The sequence below is a fragment of the Simochromis diagramma genome, unplaced genomic scaffold (assembly GCF_900408965.1).
Source record: "Simochromis diagramma unplaced genomic scaffold, fSimDia1.1 OVJJ01000274.1, whole genome shotgun sequence".
Taxonomy (NCBI): domain Eukaryota; kingdom Metazoa; phylum Chordata; class Actinopteri; order Cichliformes; family Cichlidae; genus Simochromis; species Simochromis diagramma.
In genome coordinates, this window is record NW_024387386.1 from 735,843 (window position 1) to 757,083 (window position 21,241).

General features: G+C 39.1%; 2 protein-coding genes across 4 annotated transcripts; one reads left to right on the top strand and one right to left on the bottom strand.

The window, feature by feature from the left end:
• The first annotated feature begins 41 nt into the window (after window positions 1-41).
• Window positions 42-4,570, top strand: LOC120720195 (N-acyl-aromatic-L-amino acid amidohydrolase (carboxylate-forming) B-like). The gene is made up of 6 exons (XM_040009822.1): window positions 42-1,829; window positions 1,918-2,113; window positions 2,191-2,284; window positions 2,372-2,479; window positions 2,573-2,685; window positions 3,814-4,570. Exons 1-6 carry the CDS (start codon window positions 1,570-1,572, stop codon window positions 4,057-4,059), a joined length of 1,017 nt encoding a protein of 338 aa, XP_039865756.1. The 5' UTR covers window positions 42-1,569; the 3' UTR covers window positions 4,060-4,570.
• A 2,883-nt stretch (window positions 4,571-7,453) lies between these two features.
• Window positions 7,454-17,544, bottom strand: LOC120720203 (claudin domain-containing protein 1-like). Of its 3 annotated transcripts, XM_040009834.1 has the most exons (5): window positions 15,608-16,915; window positions 11,669-12,311; window positions 10,719-10,826; window positions 10,398-10,535; window positions 7,454-9,693 (listed from the first exon to the last, which is right to left on the bottom strand). In XM_040009834.1, exons 2-5 carry the CDS (start codon window positions 11,958-11,960, stop codon window positions 9,473-9,475), a joined length of 759 nt encoding a protein of 252 aa, XP_039865768.1. In that variant the 5' UTR covers window positions 11,961-12,311; window positions 15,608-16,915; the 3' UTR covers window positions 7,454-9,472. The 3 variants fall into 3 exon arrangements, with proteins under 3 accessions (XP_039865768.1, XP_039865769.1, XP_039865767.1); XM_040009835.1 differs by lacking the exon at window positions 11,669-12,311 and having other exon boundaries at window positions 15,608-17,544; XM_040009833.1 differs by lacking the exon at window positions 15,608-16,915 and having other exon boundaries at window positions 11,669-12,621.
• Between the last annotated feature and the right edge of the window lie 3,697 nt (window positions 17,545-21,241).

Genomic DNA, 21,241 nt, shown 5'->3' on the forward strand with positions numbered 1-21,241 from the left:
TGTGTTTAATTTGTAAAGAAATAATACGGGAATAGAATTCATTGGGCCATGAAATCGCTGGCCAGTCAGTTGACCAGGTTACTATATAACGTTTTGTGTTTTATATGTAAGGCTGTAATTCCTAAACAAGAAACTTTTGAAAAAAACTTTTTTTTTGAATTAAACCTCAAAGTCTGGATTTCAGTCACAATGTATACTACATAATAGCAACGCAAATTACACGTAAAGGTTCAAAATTAAAGTCTGAGGAGCAGATTAGTGTATTTCACAGGTCAGCACTGAGTATATTATCTGATAAATATCATGTTTGAATGGAAAAATTGTGCTTTGTACAGGCATGCTGTTATATAGTTTGTCCACTAGAGGGTGCTACTCACCACAAAATGAGCCACAGGATGGCGTTTCCTGCCTCAGAATGGATGTGTGTTACTGGACTTTAAATGCCCTCTGAGAAAATAAACCAAATGAACCACTTATTAACAAAACTGGTATATTTTCATAGTAGCGCTGGCGAGAGGGGGTAAAAACAAGCCTCCTGTGGGGCTTTTCCTGCTTTTGGAGTTTTCATGTACACTTCTTACACTTTTCATCACCTTTCACCAACAAAAGGTCTTTTCTTTAAATTTATCCATTACATTTATAGCGTGACAATTATCTGTCCCTTCCCATTTGATTGATCGAAACACTTTGAAGCGCAGTTCTGATTGAGCTACTTTTACAATTAGTAAAAACTATTACGAAATTATTCATAAATTTGTATACTATCCACAAAGAGAGAAAGAAATACAGAAAATATGTATTTGAAAAGTCACCTGACGATAACAGAAAATCTATTTGACTTCTTATATGTACTTGTCTATAAATAGTCCGCCTCCCTGTGTGTTCCCTTTAAATCTCCTGCTTGCTTCCAAAGGAGTTGCTTCTTCTATTGTACACATCACAGGCGCCTCTCTTTGCTGTGTCATGCCAGCAGATTTATTTTTAGCCAGTTTTTTTTTTTTTGAAAGGCAGACTGGAACCTACCATCCTATACACGGGGCAGAGAGAAACAGGGAATACGGGGAAAGCTGGGGAGGGGCTTTTCAGCTCATCTAACCTGACTGATGCTGTGACTACAGGAAGCGACTGACACACTCCATCACACTCGGGACACACCCTTTCCTACCACACAGTGTGGTACAGTGCAGTGCAGTGGACAGGAGGTGGTTGAGAAACGGTGAGAGTTTGTATAACAGGCAGCAACTGCCTGAACAGAGGGAGGGATGGGAATGCTGAATCAGTGAAAATGCATGAAAGCCTGGGAGAGGGTGGAAGAGGGTAAACGGCAGGGGGAGAGGGAAGAGAAAGGTAACAGCGAGGGGTAGACTGGGTAAAATGTACAGTGTGATTCCTTGTCGTTCATTCATCTATAATTTGTGAATGTTGAGCTGGCAGTTCACCCTGATTTACATCAAGCTTCTCCTTAAGAGCCTTGGATCTCAGTGCTGATTTACAGTACAGTGCCTTTAAGCTGGAATTGTCCCTTTACAGTTTTCAATAAGTCAGGAAAGTCTCTCAGCTCTCAGTCAGATGGAGGTAGACCAGGTGGTGCCTTTGCCAAGGTTGCCCCGGGTCGCCGTGTGCGGAGGTACCCATGGCAATGAGCTGTCCGGTGTGTATTTGGTGCGAGAGCTGCTGAAACTGCAGAGAGAAGTTATGAAGAAAGAGCAAGAGGAGGACTCGAAGCCTGCGTTGGTGCTGCTGGTGCTGTCAAACCCGCGGGCAATGCAGCAGTGTCGCCGATACGTAGACACTGATCTGAACCGCTGCTTTACCCACGCCACCCTCAAGTAAGGCAACGATCAGAGATAACACTCATGGTGTCAGTTGTAAAATCAAAGAACGTGCTGCTATTTTGTATTTTTCTTTATCCCCCAGTGGTCCCCTCTCAGACATGGCCCCCTATGAGATCATCAGGTCCCGAGAGCTGAACGCCCTGCTAGGACCCAAGGGCAGTCCGGAGGCAGTGGATCTGGTCTGCGACCTCCACAACACCACTGCCAACATGGGCCTGTGCTTCATCGGATACTCTGACTGTGACTGGATCTGCCTGCACATATTTAGACACCTGCAAGTGAGTAAACCAGCTTCTTAGTTTAGTGAAATCTTTGCGCCCTGCATGTTTGTGAGCTAAAATTTGAGTTTTTTTAGAGGGAGATGCCAGATACACCAATGAGATTCCTACATTTTGATGTGTCCAACAAAGAGTCCTATTCCCTTGATTCATTGGGAAAACATGGCTTTGGTAAGTTTTTACAGCTTTTATAAATCTAGTCTAGTCAAAAGTGGTATTAGTGCGTGATAACTCTCAATTTAAATCCTTGATCTGCAGCCATGGAGATCGGCCCTCAGCCCCACGGCGTGGTGAGGTCAAACATCTATACAGCAATGAAAGTGGGTGTCCAGCACATGCTTGACTGGGTCCGCCTCTTTAACTCAGGTACATTTTTATAGACATATTACGAGCTGAGCTGAAACAATGCATCTTTGAGGCTATCAGTTGGTTTCAACCACCTTCTCTGTTTATTACCAGGTGATGTGTTTGAGGGAGGATTTGTGGACGTTTTCACCATGGTTAAACACATCGACTACCCGAGAGACAGCGAGACCCGCAATATCACAGCAGCCATTCATCCTTGTCTCCAGGTACGGCCTGAGATACCTTCACTTAAAAGCAAAAAACTCCTCGGAACAAAACACTGAATTACTGCCAAGCAATTATGTAAGTTAGACATAACCACGGAGGCTGTAAAGCATGAAGAGGCATACATAACATCAGAAACATAAACTTTATAACAATAAAGTACGAGACATGTACAAAACGCAAACAAAGAAGAAGAAGAAAGGCCCTTTGTCCCAAGAAAAATAATCACAGTCTGAACTCAAAAGCTGTTTGTGCAAGAATGAATCAAGTTTTATATTTAGCCTGTCGCCACACCTGCTGTCCAGAAGTGATTCATTCAGTCAGTTTGCGTTTTCTTTTACTGTAAAGTATAACAATTGCAACACAAGGTGAGGCCTCTTTTATTAAAGGAGCTTTGTCCCAGAGATGATACCTGTCAAGGGTTTGTGTTAAGTTGAAATCTTTGTTTCACCTATTTGGAATCCAAACGGAAAAAGATGGCCAAAGGTGACCGGATTAAAAATTAACACCTTTAAGTTAATTCATGTGGCTAAAAGGCAGGCTGACTGGGTCAATGCCAACCTCGATAGTAAAAAAACAACAAGTCAGTTCAATTTATTTAAGATTAACACCGCTAAATGTCAGAAGCAGCTGTACAGGCAGACGCAATAAATAAATGTCTTTATCCATTATACTTTATTCTGTGGTTTTTAAGGGAAATGTGTAATGTGGACGACATAGATTAAACTGCTTTAAGCTTTAGTCAACTGAGGAAACTTTAGTGAAAACTGAAATAAGAAAAAAAGCTGAAGTAAAAATAAAAATGTGCTGGAAATGTCTGGGAGTTTCGTTAAATCTGTCAACTCAACCAACCTGAGGAGGCTTTGGTAGAGATGTAGAGAATAGGATGGTTGCATAACTATCAGTCTGGTATATTGTATTTTTAAACTGTTCTGCACTTCTTAAATTTAGCTCCTGACATATGACATGTGATTTTTTATTTGCATTTAAAATAAGCACCTAGCATCACTTAATGATATTGCACTTTAAGCCACTGGAGCTTTGTTATGGCACTTTTATGTATTTATGGTTAATCCTGTTAAATCCGACAGGTGTTGCTCAGCACCTAACCCATCTGCTTGTCCTCACAGGACCGAGACTTCTGCCTGCTCCACCCTGAAGACCCGCTGTTCCAGACGTTCTCAGGAGAAACAGTGAGGTATAAAGGCACTGAACCTCTCTATCCTTTCTTCATCAACGAATGCGCTTACTACGAGAAGGGCATCGCTCTCTCCCTGGCAAGAAAGAGGCGCATCACGATTCCTGCAATCCGGGTGCAGACGGAGCAGGAGCAACAAGCTAATGAGCAGGGATTTGCATCAGAAGAAGAGGAGTGAAGACGTTTCCAACACGAGAGTGATGGCTGAATTAAATTTTTACAAAAGCTTTCATTGAAATGATGGCATGCGTTATCTTTCACAGACATGCCACTGTATGCCACTGTGCATTCAGGAATTAAGTTTCTAGTAAGAATTGAATGTGTAAAAACAGATGGCATGAATTCATAGGCAATTTAATTATTTTAAATATTTAAATTAAAAAAATAGAAATTCACTACCGATTACTACAGCGATGATCAGGATATGTTCAAAATGAAGTGCAAAGAAGCTTGTAATAATATGACCTTTAAAGTACAGTCACTGTATTGTTTCAGGTTCCTTGAAATTAATAAGTCAACTGAGGAACATATATAGATCAAATAAACAACATAAACACCAGATTAAAAACCAATTCACAAGAAAATTACTTTTTGAATGTAAGTGGTCAGCAAAACAAATTAGCACTGTATGAGCACTACTGTATTTTCCCCCTTTTCTACAAAATCCGTGACAACATGATAAATATGATAAATATGATGATAAAAAAGTACACTGGGTAAACAAATTATACCACAATCTGAACCTAAAAACTAGCATAAATTCTAAATGAGTAAATATAACTTGAGTGAAACAATTACGGAAATGTATGCAAAGTATGTTCCCCTGAAATCATGGGAACATACTGCAAAGACAGTAATCAGTGTCACTGCCTTTGTTCTTTTGTTCTTCCCGAGGCCAAATTCTTTCAGTCTGTTCCAAAGAAGCTACGTAAAAAGATCCGTTACGAAACAACTAGCCCAGCTGACAAAAAGCATGTGCGTTTTTGTTATACTCGGGGTGTGCCCAGTAGCTGAAAGTGGATGAACTAAATAAATAAGGATTAGTTTCAACTGTGAATCATGCCAAGATATTCTTTTACAGATGACTACTACAAGCTGAAATGTGTACGATAGGTCCACTTTCAAAATGGCTCTGCTCTGTTCCCCGTCTATCGTGACATGCTGTACAACCACAAACTGTATATAAAAGATGGACACTGTGACCATGCTATATCGTTATAGTTTTCAGACCTTTTGACATTTTGTTTTAAAAAGTAAAACAAATCAACAGACTGAACCATACTCTGTGGAGCTATGGACATTTGACTATTGATATTGTTAGCTGCCACGGTTAGCATGGCTAATCTATAATTCACTGTGACATAAAATAGGCTGGGTATTTTGTTTGCCCCAAAAAACAGGTATAAAGCAAAATATAATTATAATTTGCAATGTTATAATTACTTTGAAAGTATTTGTCAAACTGAAATTACATTTACATAAATAACCTAATTTTAGATCAATGTTCCCTCTAAGCTGCGCGTGCGCAATTGCGCACTGCTGGCAGGTCTCTGCGCACAGAAATGAAATCTAACCTGAACTGAAATTAAAATAAATACGTTAACAATTCTGTTTTGCAGTGTTAGTCAGTGACTGGCTGCTCCCGTATGGGATTAGAATGATGCCACCTTATTCCATAGTCCAGCCAATAATGCGATTCACATTCGCAGCTAATCAACGTCGCTTACAGGCTATGACAGCGTCCTTATGTGCCGACACCGGTGTTTTAGCTAGCAAAGCAGCATGGCTGATGTGGAATGAAGCCACATTAATGACAACATGAACAACCATTGGAGATGTGAGCAGGACAGACGGAACAATTGACGGAAAAAGTGTGGACTTTACACCAGTTTTTAAATTGTGTTGATAGGCCACGTAAAACCAAACCAAAATCAAAAAATTACTTTGGTTTCCTAAACATGGCATTTAGATGTTTAGGAAGGGGGGAAGTTTAGGAGTGTTTAGAGATGTGAGAGACTTGTGACTTGTGACGTTTAGCGCAAATCTTGTGTAGTTAGTGTGCAGTGTAGTCAATAGTTTTGTTGTGTGTGTCAGAACAATGAGGTGACTGCTGAATGTTACAGGTGTTACAGGAGTGATACATCTCCTGTTGTCAGGCCTGCAGGTATCAGGCTGTTGTTCTCCTTCATCTCATAGTGGACAGAAAGTATTTTTTGGAGTGACACAGATAATTTGTGTGGCTTCAGATTTGATGCAGAACAGCTGATTGTTCTGTAAATAGTTTGAAATATTTATTTAAAAAACGCCTTGGCTGCATTTTTAGGTAAACAGCTGCAAAAAACTTTGTTGTTTGCAAAACTCAGTTACTTTTTTGAAGAAGTAACTATATAATTAATTGCCCAACATTGGTCATTATATCCTGTATTATGCAGACAGAGAGTTACAGGACTCTCTCCCAGACCACAGACTCATACTCATAATACAAGTCACAGCTTTATAAGAAGAAAAAAAAGAAAGTTGTGTTTTCAAAATTGAAGTTCAAGATAATTTTTACTTCCAATAGTGTTAACATACTACACAGGTCATGAACAAGATTTTTTTTTCATTGTAAGTGGGCTAAAGCACTTAATTAAAAGTAGTCTAACATAAATGTAAATGCTGTAATTTGATTATTTTAATAAACCATGTAACTTGGATGGATTCGATGCTGGCGTGACCACAGTGCACACGTCTGCTGTTGCTCACAGTGGTCCAAGGGACCGCTCAGGGAGTTTGTGTGTTCGCTCAGACACATGAAAAATTAGAGGGAACATTGTTTTAGATGTACTAGGTCACATTCCTGAAGCCTTAGTAAACTGTTTACTAATATAGTCTGTTGACATTTGAATATTGCGCTTACCAGAAAGCAGATGAACCACTGCTATTCTAAGTCAGAATCCAGTCAGACCTGCCCAGAAACTGGCACCTCCATAGGTCTGCGCATACAGAGAGAGGGAGGTGTGAGATTATTAGTAAATGAGGCATTTAAGTACCTTCCTCTGCATGTCACAAACTTCTGCATAGACTGGGGTAATTATTCAACATCACATGTAATTAATGCACTAGTATAGCTGAAGTTACATATGTGCAGCATGTCCTCCCCCCTGTTGTGGTTCCCTGGTTCTTTGTACTTTGGAGTAAACTGTTGAAGTAGAGTGAAACTTCGACACTCCAGCACCATCTTGGCACCTACAAGAGATCAGTTATTTCAGTGTTTAAGCACATTAAACTCCATTTACTGTACATGTGAATTACATTCATTTCAGACGTTGATGTCGTTTTTTTAAAATCTCGGTGTATTTTCTATCTCCTGAGGAGAAACTGGCTCTACAAGCAAAGTCAAAATATAAAAGAAAAAAGGAAGCCGTGCAAGAGGCCGGCGCCGCGTCCAGGATGTACTCAGCGACTCACTCTGCGACAGTTGGGCTACGGTGATGATTCCTGCAATCCGAGTGCAGGCGGAGCAGGAGCAACAAGCTGATGAGCAGGAATTTGCATCAAAAGATGTTAACCACATGAGACTGATGACTGAATTCAGTTTTTACAAAACTTTTTATTGAAATGGTGACATGTGTTATGCTTGTTCACACTCACACACGATATTTAAATACACAGTTATTAACTGCTGCAGCTCACAACAGGGGGATTAAGCACTCTTTCACAAACAACACATGGTAGTGTGCATTCAGGGACTGAGTTTCCAGTATTTAAAGGGTGAATGTGTAAAATACAATGTGTTTCATAATGAGACGAACAGTGCATCATTTCAGATATTCATGAAGCTCATAAATCTTTATCAGCAGTGATATTTCACAAACAGATATCATGAATTTGTGGGTAATAGTGGTATTTTTTCTCTCCAAATGTAATTATTTTAATATTTACATTTTAAAAATATAGAAATTCACCACTGATTACTACAGCAATGGTCAGAATATGTTTGAAATTAATTTAGGTGCAAAGAAATGCTGTAGCTTATCATAATATGGCCTTTAAAGTACATTCATAGTGCCAACCAGGGAAATGAGACTAAAACAGTTTGTTTGTTTTTCAGCACATTAATCCATCAGCTGAGGGACATACATCGATCAAATAAACAACAAAAAACACCCAAATATGAACTAAGAAAATTACTTTCATGAATGTATGTGCTCAACTAAAAAAAAATAGTAAATGAGCACTACTGTGGTTTTCACTTTTTTCTACAAAAATCAGTCACAACATGATGTGATCAAAAAGCAAACAAAGCAATGCAATACATACATCGTGTAGTAAACAAATTATACACACAGTCTGAACATAATAACTACCATAAACAATAAATAAATAAATAAATAAATAAATAAATAAACTTAAGTAAAAAAACAACAACAACAGAGGATTTGAAACAGAATTGTAAATTAAATTCTAGTCATGGGAACATTGTGTAAATACAACAAACCTGTGGCCACATTCTTCAAGTGCAACGAACAGGAACGTCATCACATTCAGCTGCAATCACGTGTGTGGCAGACTAGAAAATTTCACCAGCAGAGGTCTGTAAATACACACTTTTCCCAGACTCTAGTACTTCTTTTATTACTAAGTGTGCTTACTTATCACTAAAGTGCCTTCTGTCATCGCCATTTAAATGATAAAAATCACACATATCAAGGAACAGTAGTCAGTGTGCAGCTTTTTTTTGTTAAATATAAAAAAAACCCTACAAATTTGACTTCCTTTGCGAAATACGTCATCAACAAAATCAACAAAAATTGCGCAAGTTAAAATATTTTCCATTATACGTCAGTTGACTTGATTATATTTTTACAATGGAAGCTTTATATTGGACTGAAGGAAACTATGACAACAACTGTGATGTTTTTAAAAGATAAAATTAAATCCTGTTCAATTTTCAACAGATCAAAGATGTTTAAAAATGTGCAGTACGCATGTGCCCTTATGACAAACAGGAAGAACAGCAATATCACAAAATCTCTGTAATCTGATAAGATGGGATGAGAAGGAGGGAAAACTGGAGTCAGTACACATGAAACCTGTGTAAACTGTCATTTAAGAACTTGCTTTTACTTTTCTTCCAAACAAGATTTTTTTTTTTTTAATTTATCTGGCACTCTGATACCAGGTATGCAGTTCACGGGGTCGTGCCTTCTTATCACTGCCTCCAAAGAACAAAACTATGAAAATAAATCGCAATATATCTACTTTTCTGATGTAACTGACCTGCACTTTGGAGATTTTGATTAAATTTATGTTGTATGAAAGTAGGGCACTGCTAATGCTTCTCTACTTCGTTTTAAGTTAGTCTGAAGCACACGTATACTACATATTGTTCTGGTAAATCTGATTTGCAAACCATTTCCATCCCCCAGGAGATAAAAATCAAATCTGTTAACGCAGCAAGAAGGGTCTTTAGTGTACAGTACATGCAAAAATTCTTAATCCTTGAGAGACAAAAACACGTAGAGGAAAAAAAACCCACAACTCATTAAGAAAATGAATCTTGGTGTCAGACTCTAAACAGGGCTTAAGATCCAGAGCTAAATCTCAGTTTATGCCACCCGGTAGGCAGTCATGCGGTAGTAGTTCTGACTATGGCTGCGCGCCGCCCACACTAGCAGGGCGGCAGCCATCATGTGGAGAGGTGAAGAAATGAGGACCAGGTACAGCGACCAGCCGAGAGAGCCGTCCACTTTGTCGGGTAGCATCGACACCCTGTGGAGCAGGTCCATCCCCGCCAGGTAGCAGCACACTGTGGCTAAGGTGCAGAGACCTGGATGGCGTACAGACACACTTAGTTAGGGTTTAATCACTTATCAGATTTCAAATTTATGTTTAGGTAGAAATTTTTGTGCTTATAGTTTGATATTCACTTCGTAATAAGTCAAATGCTAAGCGTCCAGATAGTATATTTATTATTTTGCAGCATCACTGCTTGTTTCACATTAGATTGGTTAATGTGGAAAAAGCTTGACTATTAGGAAATAATATTAATGGAAACCTTCTCGTATGGAAAAGTATTCGCTGTGAGCTAAAAGCTTGAGCTCCAGACTGCTTGAAACACTCTGCTTGTTAAATTTAATGCAAACAGTGTGTTTCAGACGGTGGTTGAACTGAAAAATAAGGATTATTTTGAATGTTTCATCAAGTTTCTTTTAGTTACCAAGAATAAAAGCTGAAAATGTGCATGATAGGTCCACTTTGCCAACAGATCTGCTTGGTTCCCAGTCATGACAATGTGAGATTGACTCAACATGCACTATAACCACAGACTGTGCATAAAAAAATGGACACTGACTAGATTATGTCATTGTGATTTTCATGCCTTACAAAAGCAATAACAAACCATGGAGAGAACTATATTTAAATAAGTTTGTAGAGTTACTTTCAGATGTAAAAGTTTACATCTGTGAACCCTTACTAAAATGTTTAATTGCACAGTCTGACAGCATGTATGGATTTCAACATTGCTCCTACCAGCCAGCATGTGAAGCACTCCTATTCCAAGAGTTGGTGTGAGGCTTCGGCACAGACAGGCACAGAATCCAGTCAGACCTGCCAACACCACTAGACCCAGAGACACCAACGGCAGCAGAAACTGGCACCTCCACAGATCTGCGCACACACAGAGGGATGTGCGAGATAAGATTCTGCCCTGACTGGGATTAATGTAGTACTCAACATCAGATGTAAGTAATGCACTACTTAGACAAGAGGCTGAATCTAATATAGAATATTCTCACAGCTAAGTGTGGTTTTTGCATATTTTAAAAAGCATAAACTTGTGGCTGAGCTTACATGTGCGCACCATGTCCTCCCCGCTGTTGTGGTTCCCTGGTTCTTTGTACTTTGGAGTAAACTGTTGAGGTAGAGTGAAGCTTCGACACTCCAGCACCATCTTGGCACCTACAAGAGATCAGGCTCCCGTTTATACTCCATTTACTGCGCATTTGAATTAAATTTTCATTTCAAACATTGAGTTTCGTACTACCTGTGGAGAAACTGGTTGTACAAATGCGCACAAAATGTAAAGGAAATGTGAAAGCCCTGAGAAAACTTCCTCACATTATGAAAAGAAATATAGCGTTAAGCACGACAGAAAATACCTACTGTACGGTTGGTTTTTCACCTACAAATGAAAGACTGAGTGATCAAACTAATTGGCAACAGTGGTTAAAATTGAATGGCATGTTGGTGTGGTGGTTAGCACCAGAAAGCGAAAATCCACTCTGTTTGGAGTTTGCACATTCTCCCCGTGCTTAGGTGGGTTCTCTCCCAATAGGCCAGCTCCCTCCCACAGTCCAAAACATGCAGTTAGTGGGGTTGGGTTAACTGGTGATTTTAAATTGGCTGTAGCTATGAATAATTTTTTTGTATGCGTCAGCCCTGCAGGGGACAGGCAGACCTGTCTGGGATGCACACAGCCTCTTGCCCTGTGACAGCTGGCACAGGGTCAAGCCCCCCCCCCCCCCACGTGACCCTATAATGAATAATTGGAGGAACAGGGTTGGAATTGATTTCCTGTCTAAGTCTGTGTAGTGGGAAACAAAATAAAATGCTCTGCATAGAGATGTGATGAAAACAGAGGAGAGGCCTGGGAATATACCACACCTGCCTGAGACCAGATGCTCAATTAGAGAGCAGCAAAAGCCATCTCTGTATAGTTTAAACCATCTGAGACGTGAATGATCCAACTTCACCTAAAGCTACAAGGACACTGTGCTACTGACGTCACCACATATACATACCTGGCTCTTTGTACCAGTGAGCGTTGGCAGGAACAAGCACACACCGCCACCAGAGGCCCACAGTCCCGTTAAGACGGAACAGCGTGTCGCTGTAGGTTTTCTCATCGAATTCTCCGTCTATGAACTCCTCGTACAGCGAGCGCAACTCGGAAATGTTGGCCTCTCCGCGCACCGTGGGGCTGCTGTACTGGTACCAGTGCTGCGTTCCGATTGCCACCGACAGATACACGGTGGCTATGATGCTCAGCACGCAGGCGATGACCAGAGCTGTGGCGTAGCGATTGTCAACCATTGTTCACCGAGACAGAGACACGTCAGAAGGGATTAAGTTGATGCCAGCGGTCAAATCGTCGCCCGATCGTTGCGCCTCAATTTGGTCGACATACGATGCTTCCAGTCCCCCCACCCTCGCTTCTATCGCAACCACATTGGCATTGGTAACCTTGAAAAACGCACTGTGCTGTATACGGCGGCAGTGCTTTATTTTAATGATTGATACTGATCTCCAGTTCTGCACGAACGCTCAGCGTCAGCAACCCTGCAGCCCGGCTTGGATGCGCCATCTGTTCCCTTGTCCCACTTCTACAGATGGTGGGTGGCCCGACGCTGCGACGGTTCCAGAACAACAAGAGTCCACCACCACCTAAACAACAACCCAGGAAAGAAAGCAAAAAGAGAAGCTGTTATACGATAGGCTAAGCCCATCAGCTTGCAAATGCAAATTGCATGTGTCTGATGGCAGGTTGATGCACCCAGGATGCTAGGAGTTGTAAACACACTAATCCCTGCGTTTTTCTCTTCCGGTTCCGCCGGTCAGCACAAATGAAAAATAGCCTCGTTTAATAGCGCGTACCTCAGTGGTTCCCAAACTTTTTTTTTTTGCTAGGCCCCCCTTTGTTTTACAAGAAAAATGTTTTTTTCCCCTGTGTAATAATATTCAAAATTGCTATCAATACATTTTTAAAATGCCTCTCTGTGCAAAATAGGTTCAAAAACATAAACAACTGTGGGATACTGTTTGTCCGTGATTTGGACAGGGGGAACAAATTGTGGCAGGATCAGCCTGATATTATTTGTATCCCGCTGTAACTTCACTGTATAAAGAGCTAACATCTCCAAAATGTCAGGAGTAGTTAGTCATTATACAAGAAGTGTTTATGAACTAAAAATCAAGAATGTGGGATACTGTTTGTCCGTGATTTGGACAGCCCAGCGCTGCTCCCGATGCAGGGGAAAACCAATTCTGCAGGGGAGACCTACCTTGGCACTTGTGCAGGTGAAGCCAAGGGGAAGATATGCTTCACCATATTTTCTAGTCTTTGGCTTGGAAGGAAGTTGGTTTGGAAACACATTTGGCGATGCTTCATCTCCTGCTTTGCGTTTGTGTGGAAGCCCCGTGAAAAACCTGTCCATTATGCTAGCAGTGTCCAAGCCTTCTTTTTTTTCTTTTCATACCGCCCCCCCTCTGGCGTACCTGGTGAGCAGCCACAGACCCTCACAGGCTGACAAAGTGCTGCCTCGGTAAACATGGACTTTTGGGACTAGCTAGTCTCAAAAGCTGCCCTGTGATCGTCCAGTTTTATTTTTATTTTTTAACTTTTCGAACATTTTGGTCAATTACGCGTTAGAAAAATGTCCTCCAAACCCACTAATGCCTTTAAAATTAGTAGTATTATTGTAGGGCCCTTACTTTACAATATAAAGCGTCTTAAGCTTACTGTTATTACCGCCGATCTAAGCCGACTGCGCTATATTTTTTTACGCATTGAATGCGTAACCCCCCCCCTCCCCAAACTGACGCTGTTTCAGTCCTCGAATGTGCTTTGTAAAACTTTGAAACACGCTTAACTGTTTAAACAAGTGAAAGGCACTTGAAAAATAGATTTGGTTCGATTTGATTATTAATAAAATTAAGTAGGCGAGAAGTTGGCCCATAATTAAAATCACATTGTGTGGTATGCAGAAAACAAGACTTGGCCTACGCTTTGCCAGCCTGTAATTATTATGTACAAATGTAGGCCGCAGGGCCTCCAGTGCTAAAATGAATTAATGAAATATATCATTAAATGGACTGGTTCTGATATAGTGTATTTCTACTCTATCTGAGCACTCAAAGAGCTTTACACACCTTGTCTCATTCATTACAAGCACTTTTTCTTAAGTTCTTTCTACCTAACATTCACACTCCAGATGACTGGAGACTGGAGCAGACAGGGATTTAAACCACCAACCTTCCAGTTAGTAGGTGACCTGCTCTACCACATGAGCTACAGCTACCCCAAAAATGTGCTATCAAATAAATACAATTTCAAATAAGTACACTGATGTTTTAAATGAAACGAATAGACATGTATGTATCTTAATAATGACACATTTAATGGATTATTTAATTATATATTTATTTAATTAATTTGCCACTCGTGGCCCTCCACATTGGGCAGGCTTACTGGTGAGTTGTTAGTAGTGAATGTTAAATAGAAAGCACCCCTGAGTATGTGGTTGACCTTCTGGTCGATTGAATGCGCATTTAAAATCTCCAATGGTGATTTCATTCTTGCAAGGTAGTTAATCAGGCACCATGGACTCCCATGATAAAAAATGGCCAACTTTACAGCTGAAATGAACATGTTAAATCCTGTTTTGTTTTTGTTTGTTTAAAAAAAAAAAAGACTCAGTAGCCAATTTGTCGCTATAAGGGGGTTAGTTTTATATTTGTATTTTTTAATAAGATTAAATGTTGTTATTCTTATCATGTCTCCCTTGAGTAGTTTTAAATGCAGACTATCCAAAAGTACAGAAAATGGGTATTTAAAAAGCCATCTCACAATAAAAGAAAATGTATCTGTCAGTGCGCCCCAGGGTGGCTGTGGCTACAATGTTGCCATCACCAGTGTGTGAATGTATGTGTGAATGGGTGGATGACTGGATGTGTAAAGCGCTTTGGGGTCCTTAGGGACTAGTAAAGCGCTATACAAATACAGGGCATTTACCATTTCTTTCTTTCCTTCAAACAGTCCACCTCCCTATGTGTTCCCTTTAAATCTTGTTGCCTTTATTTTCCCTGCTGAAGAAGCTGTTTCTTCCACTGTACACATCACAGGCGCCTCTCTTGCTATGTCATGCCAACAGGTTTTATTTATAGACACTCCCTTTTTTCTGTCTCCAGCCTGTCTGTCTATCTGTGCATCTATCTATCTGTAACTTGTACAAGAAAATCACTGTGCGTTACTTTGAAACACACACACATGCACTGTGATGTTTCTTTGTTTTCTGTTTAAGGAAACAAAACGTTTGCTACTATTTGTCAATAACAGTAAGTTATGATTTTTGCATTTTTAAATGATGAACAAAATGAGACTAACATCGACTAACAAGAAGTCAATGAGTCAGTATGTTTCAAAATAGAACAACAGCAACAGTCACAGTGAGTGCTGGGAATTAGTTTATGCGTTTTCTTTTCGGCGTTTCCGGTTTTACTTGTCTCTCAAGTGCTGATAAACAAGACAGCTGTTGCAGTTGTTAGGATCTTGTATACAATTTCAATAGCAGTTCACTTTATTATTGGAATTTTTTTTAACAAAAATAAAAGCACAGCCATTTTAATAGTAACAAAAAAAGTTACTATTCAAAAAAGTCAGTTAACCTTTTGGATCCGAGACTTAAAGCTGCTGTTTTTTAATAGTTCTTGCATGATGGGCATTTGCATTTGATGAGTCAATCACATTTTAGCTTGGAGCATGTTCTCACTAAAATGCTATTCTCCTGAATCGGACTAAAGTCTGTACCCTCAGTATTCATCTGTTGTCTTTTTGCTTTCTCTACTAAATTTAAATGCTGTACAAAATGTACAAAAAAAGCAAGCAAAGCCTTTTTCTTGGACATCATACAAGGAAAAACAACAACGACTGCTGTCTATTATTGTAATATAAAGAAACTTACCCAGAATGAAAAGCATATGAGATGTAAAGTTATTCAGTCCCCTTCTATTATCTACATGTTTTCCAAAGTGTTACTGACTCACACCTTATGTGACAACCCCCATTTGTTAGATTTCTTAAAGTTGATGAGATGGCTCAACAGGTTTGTACTGAGGTGTTGAAACACCATACTGGTAGCCAAATAATAACAAGCATCGCTTGGAAGTCTTTCAGTTTGCTTGGTCTTGTTGAATGTCCCTATTCTTTGATCTTTGGGCTAAAGGAAAAACAACACTTGGTGTTTAATGCTCAATCAACAATCTCTTTATTCAATAGACACTTTGAGCATTACAAACTTCCGGACGGGACATGTGAACAGGAGGGTATCCGGCAAATCTCGAAGTGTCTGACCATTTCTCCAAAGTCATAAAACCTAAACATCCACATTCTTTCTCTCTTTCAGTGTTAGAGAATGTTTTATATCAGGAATGGGATATAAAACAGTGTTATATCCCATTCCTGTTTTTCTTCTTGGAATAAACAATCAATTACAATCAAACAGTCAATCTGCTGGTCCCTCTCTAGTCTAAACAACAGTGTTTTCAGTAACTTTCCACTAGAAGATGGTCCCCTGTTATCTACTTTCTCCCAGGAAAGCGTAAGCAAAAGTCTACAGCATTCTACCCCCCCGAGGACACGTAGTCTAATGCCCTTATTTTTCAGGGCCGTGTCCTATTTATTTGTATCCTTGGGCTTTGTCATAGATTCAGATAAAGAAATGGTGACAAATGAGCTGTTTTTGCAGTGCAAGTACAAGTCTTTTTTGCTAAATTGTCTGGTATGTGTAGAAGCCGTTTTTTTAATGCTCCAATGACTCAAAAGTCAGCGTCAAGTGTCTGTCAGTGTTCAACGAAAAACTCTGGAAGACATCTAGAATCCCTGGAATACTATTTCTCAAGACTATTAAATAAAAAAAAAATTGCTACAAAGTCTGGCTCTATGAAGAAATAAAGGGCGGCTCCAGACTTTTGCACAAAGTTATATGGGATTCTTTCGAGTGACTGCATATTAACATGAGTAATATACGAGTGTAAAATCATTTATGTGTAGAGCTGGGATCATGTGTTGCAGTAAGCTCATCTCAACACAGTATTGTGCTTAGTGATCCATTTTCTACTTCATAGTTTCTACACAAAGCCTGCCAGTTGTATAATATCTGAATCAGTTTAAATATCCTATTTCGCTTCACAGACAGTGGAGCAGATTATACCGTAATTTTGAGATTGTGTTTGTCTGACTTATCAGCAGATCATTCTTAAGTATCTTAAACCACTGAAACGTTTCATGATATAATTTGGCTGAATTTTACATCAGACATTAATTAACTAATAAATAATTAAGCCTCACTTGTTCTCAGTATGCACAACTTTTATTTGAAGTGTTGTGTCAATGTCTGTGTTGTTTTCTGCTTTGTACTTCCCCACATATCATCTGCCAGTCAAACAGGATTAGTGATCCTGTCGCTTCAGGGGAGATTAGGCTTGCTGCATACTTTTAAACCTGCATGACAACAATTCTGCTAAACCAAAAGAAAAGACACATACAAACAACTTAACGAACAAAAGTGCAGCTTACATGCTTCTTCAAATTATACTCAAGGCGGTTTTGAGCCTTCATCTGTTAAAGGTCATCATAATACATAGCACAAATAATTTTCATTCTTCACATGTGAAGCAGTCATTACCATAGTGAAATGCTGTTTGGAATATGAGATTAAAATATGCATTGCAAACATTGCACAATGCACTAGCAATGGTGGTGTTGTTTTTTTGTTTTTGTTTTTTTATTTAAAGTGCTTTATTGTTTGTTTTTTGGATCTGAGGAACAATCTGTGTAGTAGTCTAATGAAAAAAGCTGCTGCTTTGCCATTTTTTTCTTTGAAAAGAGTGGTTTTAGTTATGTTAAGACATAGATGCATATAAAAAAAATCATCAGCCTATTGGTTTTGTCTTTATCAGACTAACATTACTTCTAATAGGCGTAATGTGTAGGTAAATGTAGGTGTGATGGGGTAAATCCATGTCATGAAAACAGTATCATCTTGAGGTAAGTAACTGATAATTATATATAGTTGTGTGCAAAAGTCTTAAAGCTGTCACCAACAAAGTGTTTTGTACAAAGTAGTAAATACATTTCAGTAAGCATGTTTAATACTTTTTCTCTGGGTCAGTTCTCACTATTACACAAAACTTAATATATGAACATCTACTGGTCTGATTTCTTTCCTGTTTGACGGGATGAGTTGCTGCCGACCACAGAATTTCATGCCAGTAGCACCTTTAGAAATATATTTAGGTATTCAGTACTTAGATGTACAACAAGGTTTCTCAGACTTCACAAGTGGTTTCCCAATAGTCCCCCCCCAAAAGCATTTTAATTGCAAAGGGCTCTCAAAGAATGCTGTTGAGTTGCGCTTCAGAAATGAGTACCCTGTAATCTTGTGCCTGGATGTTTGTGGTGACTTGAAAGAAAGACAAAAAGCTGTCCACAGGGTTGCACAAATGTAGGCGGAATTCCCAGAGGTCTGTACTATTCAAGGGAATGCAACAGAGGACAAGAGTAAGATTGTTAAGATTATCCAAAGTAAATAGCAAATACTCATGAATTATTTATTTTACAGTGCACTGTGAGAAGCACTTTGAGCCACCTTCATTTCTTTCTGTTTTTATTACAAGAAGCCAGACTTTGTAGTACTTTACTTTTAAATGGTAATGAGCAGTAGACTTCATGAAGATCTTTCAAAGTTTTTCTTTGAACATTGGTTGCTTTTTCACTCATTCTCAGAGGGATGATGCGGCCACATGTCCTGGACACTCGGGTAAAGAGAGGGGCTGAGCTGTCAACTGATCACCACCTGGTGGTGAGTTGGATCAGGTGGCGGGGGAGAACGCTGGACAGACCCGGCGGCTGAGGGTCTTTCACTTAAGTGGCCTCAGAATCTCATCTCTGCTTTTCGCGGATGATGTGGTTCTGTTGGCTTCATCGGGTGATGGCCTCCAGCTCGCACTGGAATGGGTCGCAGCTGAGTGTGAAGCGGTGGGAATAAGAATCGGCACCTCCAAATCTGAGGCCAGCTGAGGCAGAGGTTCTCAAAAAGTGATTATACAGTTTCATTTTCTTTTCCTTTATTTTGTTCCAGCAAACTTTTACTTCACTAAATTTCTTCTCTGCATTTTCTTGCAAAGAACTGAAAAAATAGTGAATAAATAAATAAAACAAATTCCACTTGACAAATGAGAGAGCAATATGACAAACCCAGACCCGGCAACTCGCCAGATTTAAAAGCGACAATCGTTCATGTTTGACTTGGTTTTACGCTGGTATGGAGTTTCAAGATTTCATTACAAACCCGCTGAGTCATCTCATCAACCTTTAGAGATGTAAGAGATGTGGCTTGTCAAGTAAGGTGTGAGTCAGTAACATTTAAGAAAATATTTAGAAAATAGAGGATGACTTCCTAATTTTACATCTTACATACTTTAATTTGTGTCCTAAGGAACAGGGGGGAAAAAATCCAGCAAAAACCTGACACAGGACCTGAGAGATACATGTGCCGTGATGCGTGTGATGATTTCAAAAGGTCATTTGTACATCTTTTTTGAAAAAAATCTAATCAATATAATCACAACTGATGCAGGATTTGAAAAGACTGACATGATACGTGTGGAGAAAAGTTAGCAACACAATGCAAAAAAGCATCTGTTAGTTGATCAGGCAAGACTGATCAACTAACTGATCTGAATAAACTGCTGGTGTGCTGAGAATTAACAAGGGTTAATAAAATAACAAAACAAGAAACCAAATATGCATAAACTAAGATGAATGGTTTTGTTGTAAGAAAAAAATTAACCTTTGTTAAATGGCAGATTACTTTATGCGGGGGATCATGTCTAGTAGTTCTTCAAACATTTTTATTTGCTCAGCAGTCCCTTTGTGCGTCACTATCAAAGGAGTTATGTAAACAAAATTGGGCGTAGTTGCTTCTTGTGAAAAGGTTTCATAACAGAATTCCAATGAAGCCAAGTGACAGTACGACAGTTCTTAACCTGCAATTAAAGAACTGGCAATTGACCTGTTCAATGTAAGCTGATAACTTCAAATAATTTACAGTGAACTGTTTGAGTTACAAACATGTGCTTTTAAATTTCACTTATCACACTTTAATTTACATGTCTGCATTTTCTAAATTATTCTCATGCAATTTTGGTATATTTCCTTTGTTCAAATAATAAATTCAGCTTAACCTGGAAGATTCTCTTAGTCAAAGCATGGCAGCTAGTTAAGCCATATGAAAAAAGAAGCAAAATATAAACCTGAATGGTAGGCAGTATATTTAAATTTATCTTCTTATTAATTATAGCTTTTGGTGTTTTCTTCTTGAACTCCTTTTTATATTCTTATGAGTCATTGCCTTAAAACTGCATTTGCATTAAATATTCAACATGCTAATACACCAGCAACTGCTTGAGCTGTTGATACAAGGCAGGACGGATCCACACTTTCATATTGTTTATACCAGATTCTGACTATGTGCAATTTCAGATTCTGGTGTCCCTGGGAAAGACACTAAATCCCACCTTAGTCCTGATAGTAGGAAAGCACCTGCACAGCATTTCTGCTGTCACTAGTGTGAGAGGTTGAATGTGTCAGTGAGAAAACCAAGTAAAACCAAGCTAAGATTTATAAGGTGCTATGTAAGTGCAGAATAAAGTTATTTGACAATGCATCAAGCTGAACTGTTTTAGTGTTTATGCATTTTATAATGACATGGCAAAATCAAAAGGGGTTGGAAAGTGGTTGAGAATAAAAATAAAACAATAAAAAATAAAGCGCCTTTGGTCTAACTTGACGTCAGGATAGACACTTTGGTGGTGATCTGAGAAAAAAAATGTCATGCTCTGAAAGCAACTCTTCCCCTCATTCCTTGAGACAGTGTGTTCATAGATATAAGCTTGAGTACAGTGCGCTCAAATCCCTGTTGATATTGCTATTGTTCTTTACACTGATTCTTCTCTTTCTATTTTGGAAGGTGTGTTGCGCCATGGGTTTGTCTGTACGCTCAGTAGTACAGTGTAAGCAGGTGTGTTCTTTTGTGTAGGTTGTGTATCGCATTCAAGGATTTTATGTAAAATCTAAACATAGCCATTCTAAACAATATCTCATATAAACTTTATACATTTTGCTTGTCAAGTTTTTAAAATCTTAAAAAAAACCTTGTAAGTAAAGCACCGCAGGACAAAGTCTTAACTTTTACTCTTCTTTTGACTGCTTCCTTTAAGGGTTTCTAAAGCAGATCATCTACTTATTTTTTATTTAATGCATAAGCAATCATGGTGCTTCTATATTGATTGATCAGATAACATTTTAACACTGGTTGTTCTAAATAAAATCTCACCGCCTGCAAGTGTTTCTCTGGTAGAGGATACTGAAAATCCAGTCTTATCTATACAATTGCCTGCTTGGTTTGGCAGGCATTTCACAATCTTTTTATTTGATTTTGTAGTTACAACTTGTGTTTCCTTTACACATCTTGTGGCAACCACAGCCTCCTACACTATTGAAACCACCGATCCTCCTGTGAGAAACACTTCATCTG

Coding starts and splice junctions, on each gene's coding strand:
- LOC120720195 (XM_040009822.1), top strand. CDS start 1,570: ATGGAGGTAGACCAGGTGGTGCCTTTGCCAAGGTTGCCCCGGGTCGCC. Junction 2,285..2,371: donor ATTGGGAAAACATGGCTTTG/GTAAGTTTTTAC, acceptor CTTGATCTGCAG/CCATGGAGATCGGCCCTCAG. Junction 2,480..2,572: donor GGTCCGCCTCTTTAACTCAG/GTACATTTTTAT, acceptor GTTTATTACCAG/GTGATGTGTTTGAGGGAGGA.
- LOC120720203 (XM_040009834.1), bottom strand. CDS start 11,960: ATGGTTGACAATCGCTACGCCACAGCTCTGGTCATCGCCTGCGTGCTG. Junction 10,827..11,668: donor TCACTGGTACAAAGAGCCAG/GTATGTATATGT, acceptor GATCTCTTGTAG/GTGCCAAGATGGTGCTGGAG. Junction 10,536..10,718: donor GGAGGACATGGTGCGCACAT/GTAAGCTCAGCC, acceptor GTGTGTGCGCAG/ATCTGTGGAGGTGCCAGTTT.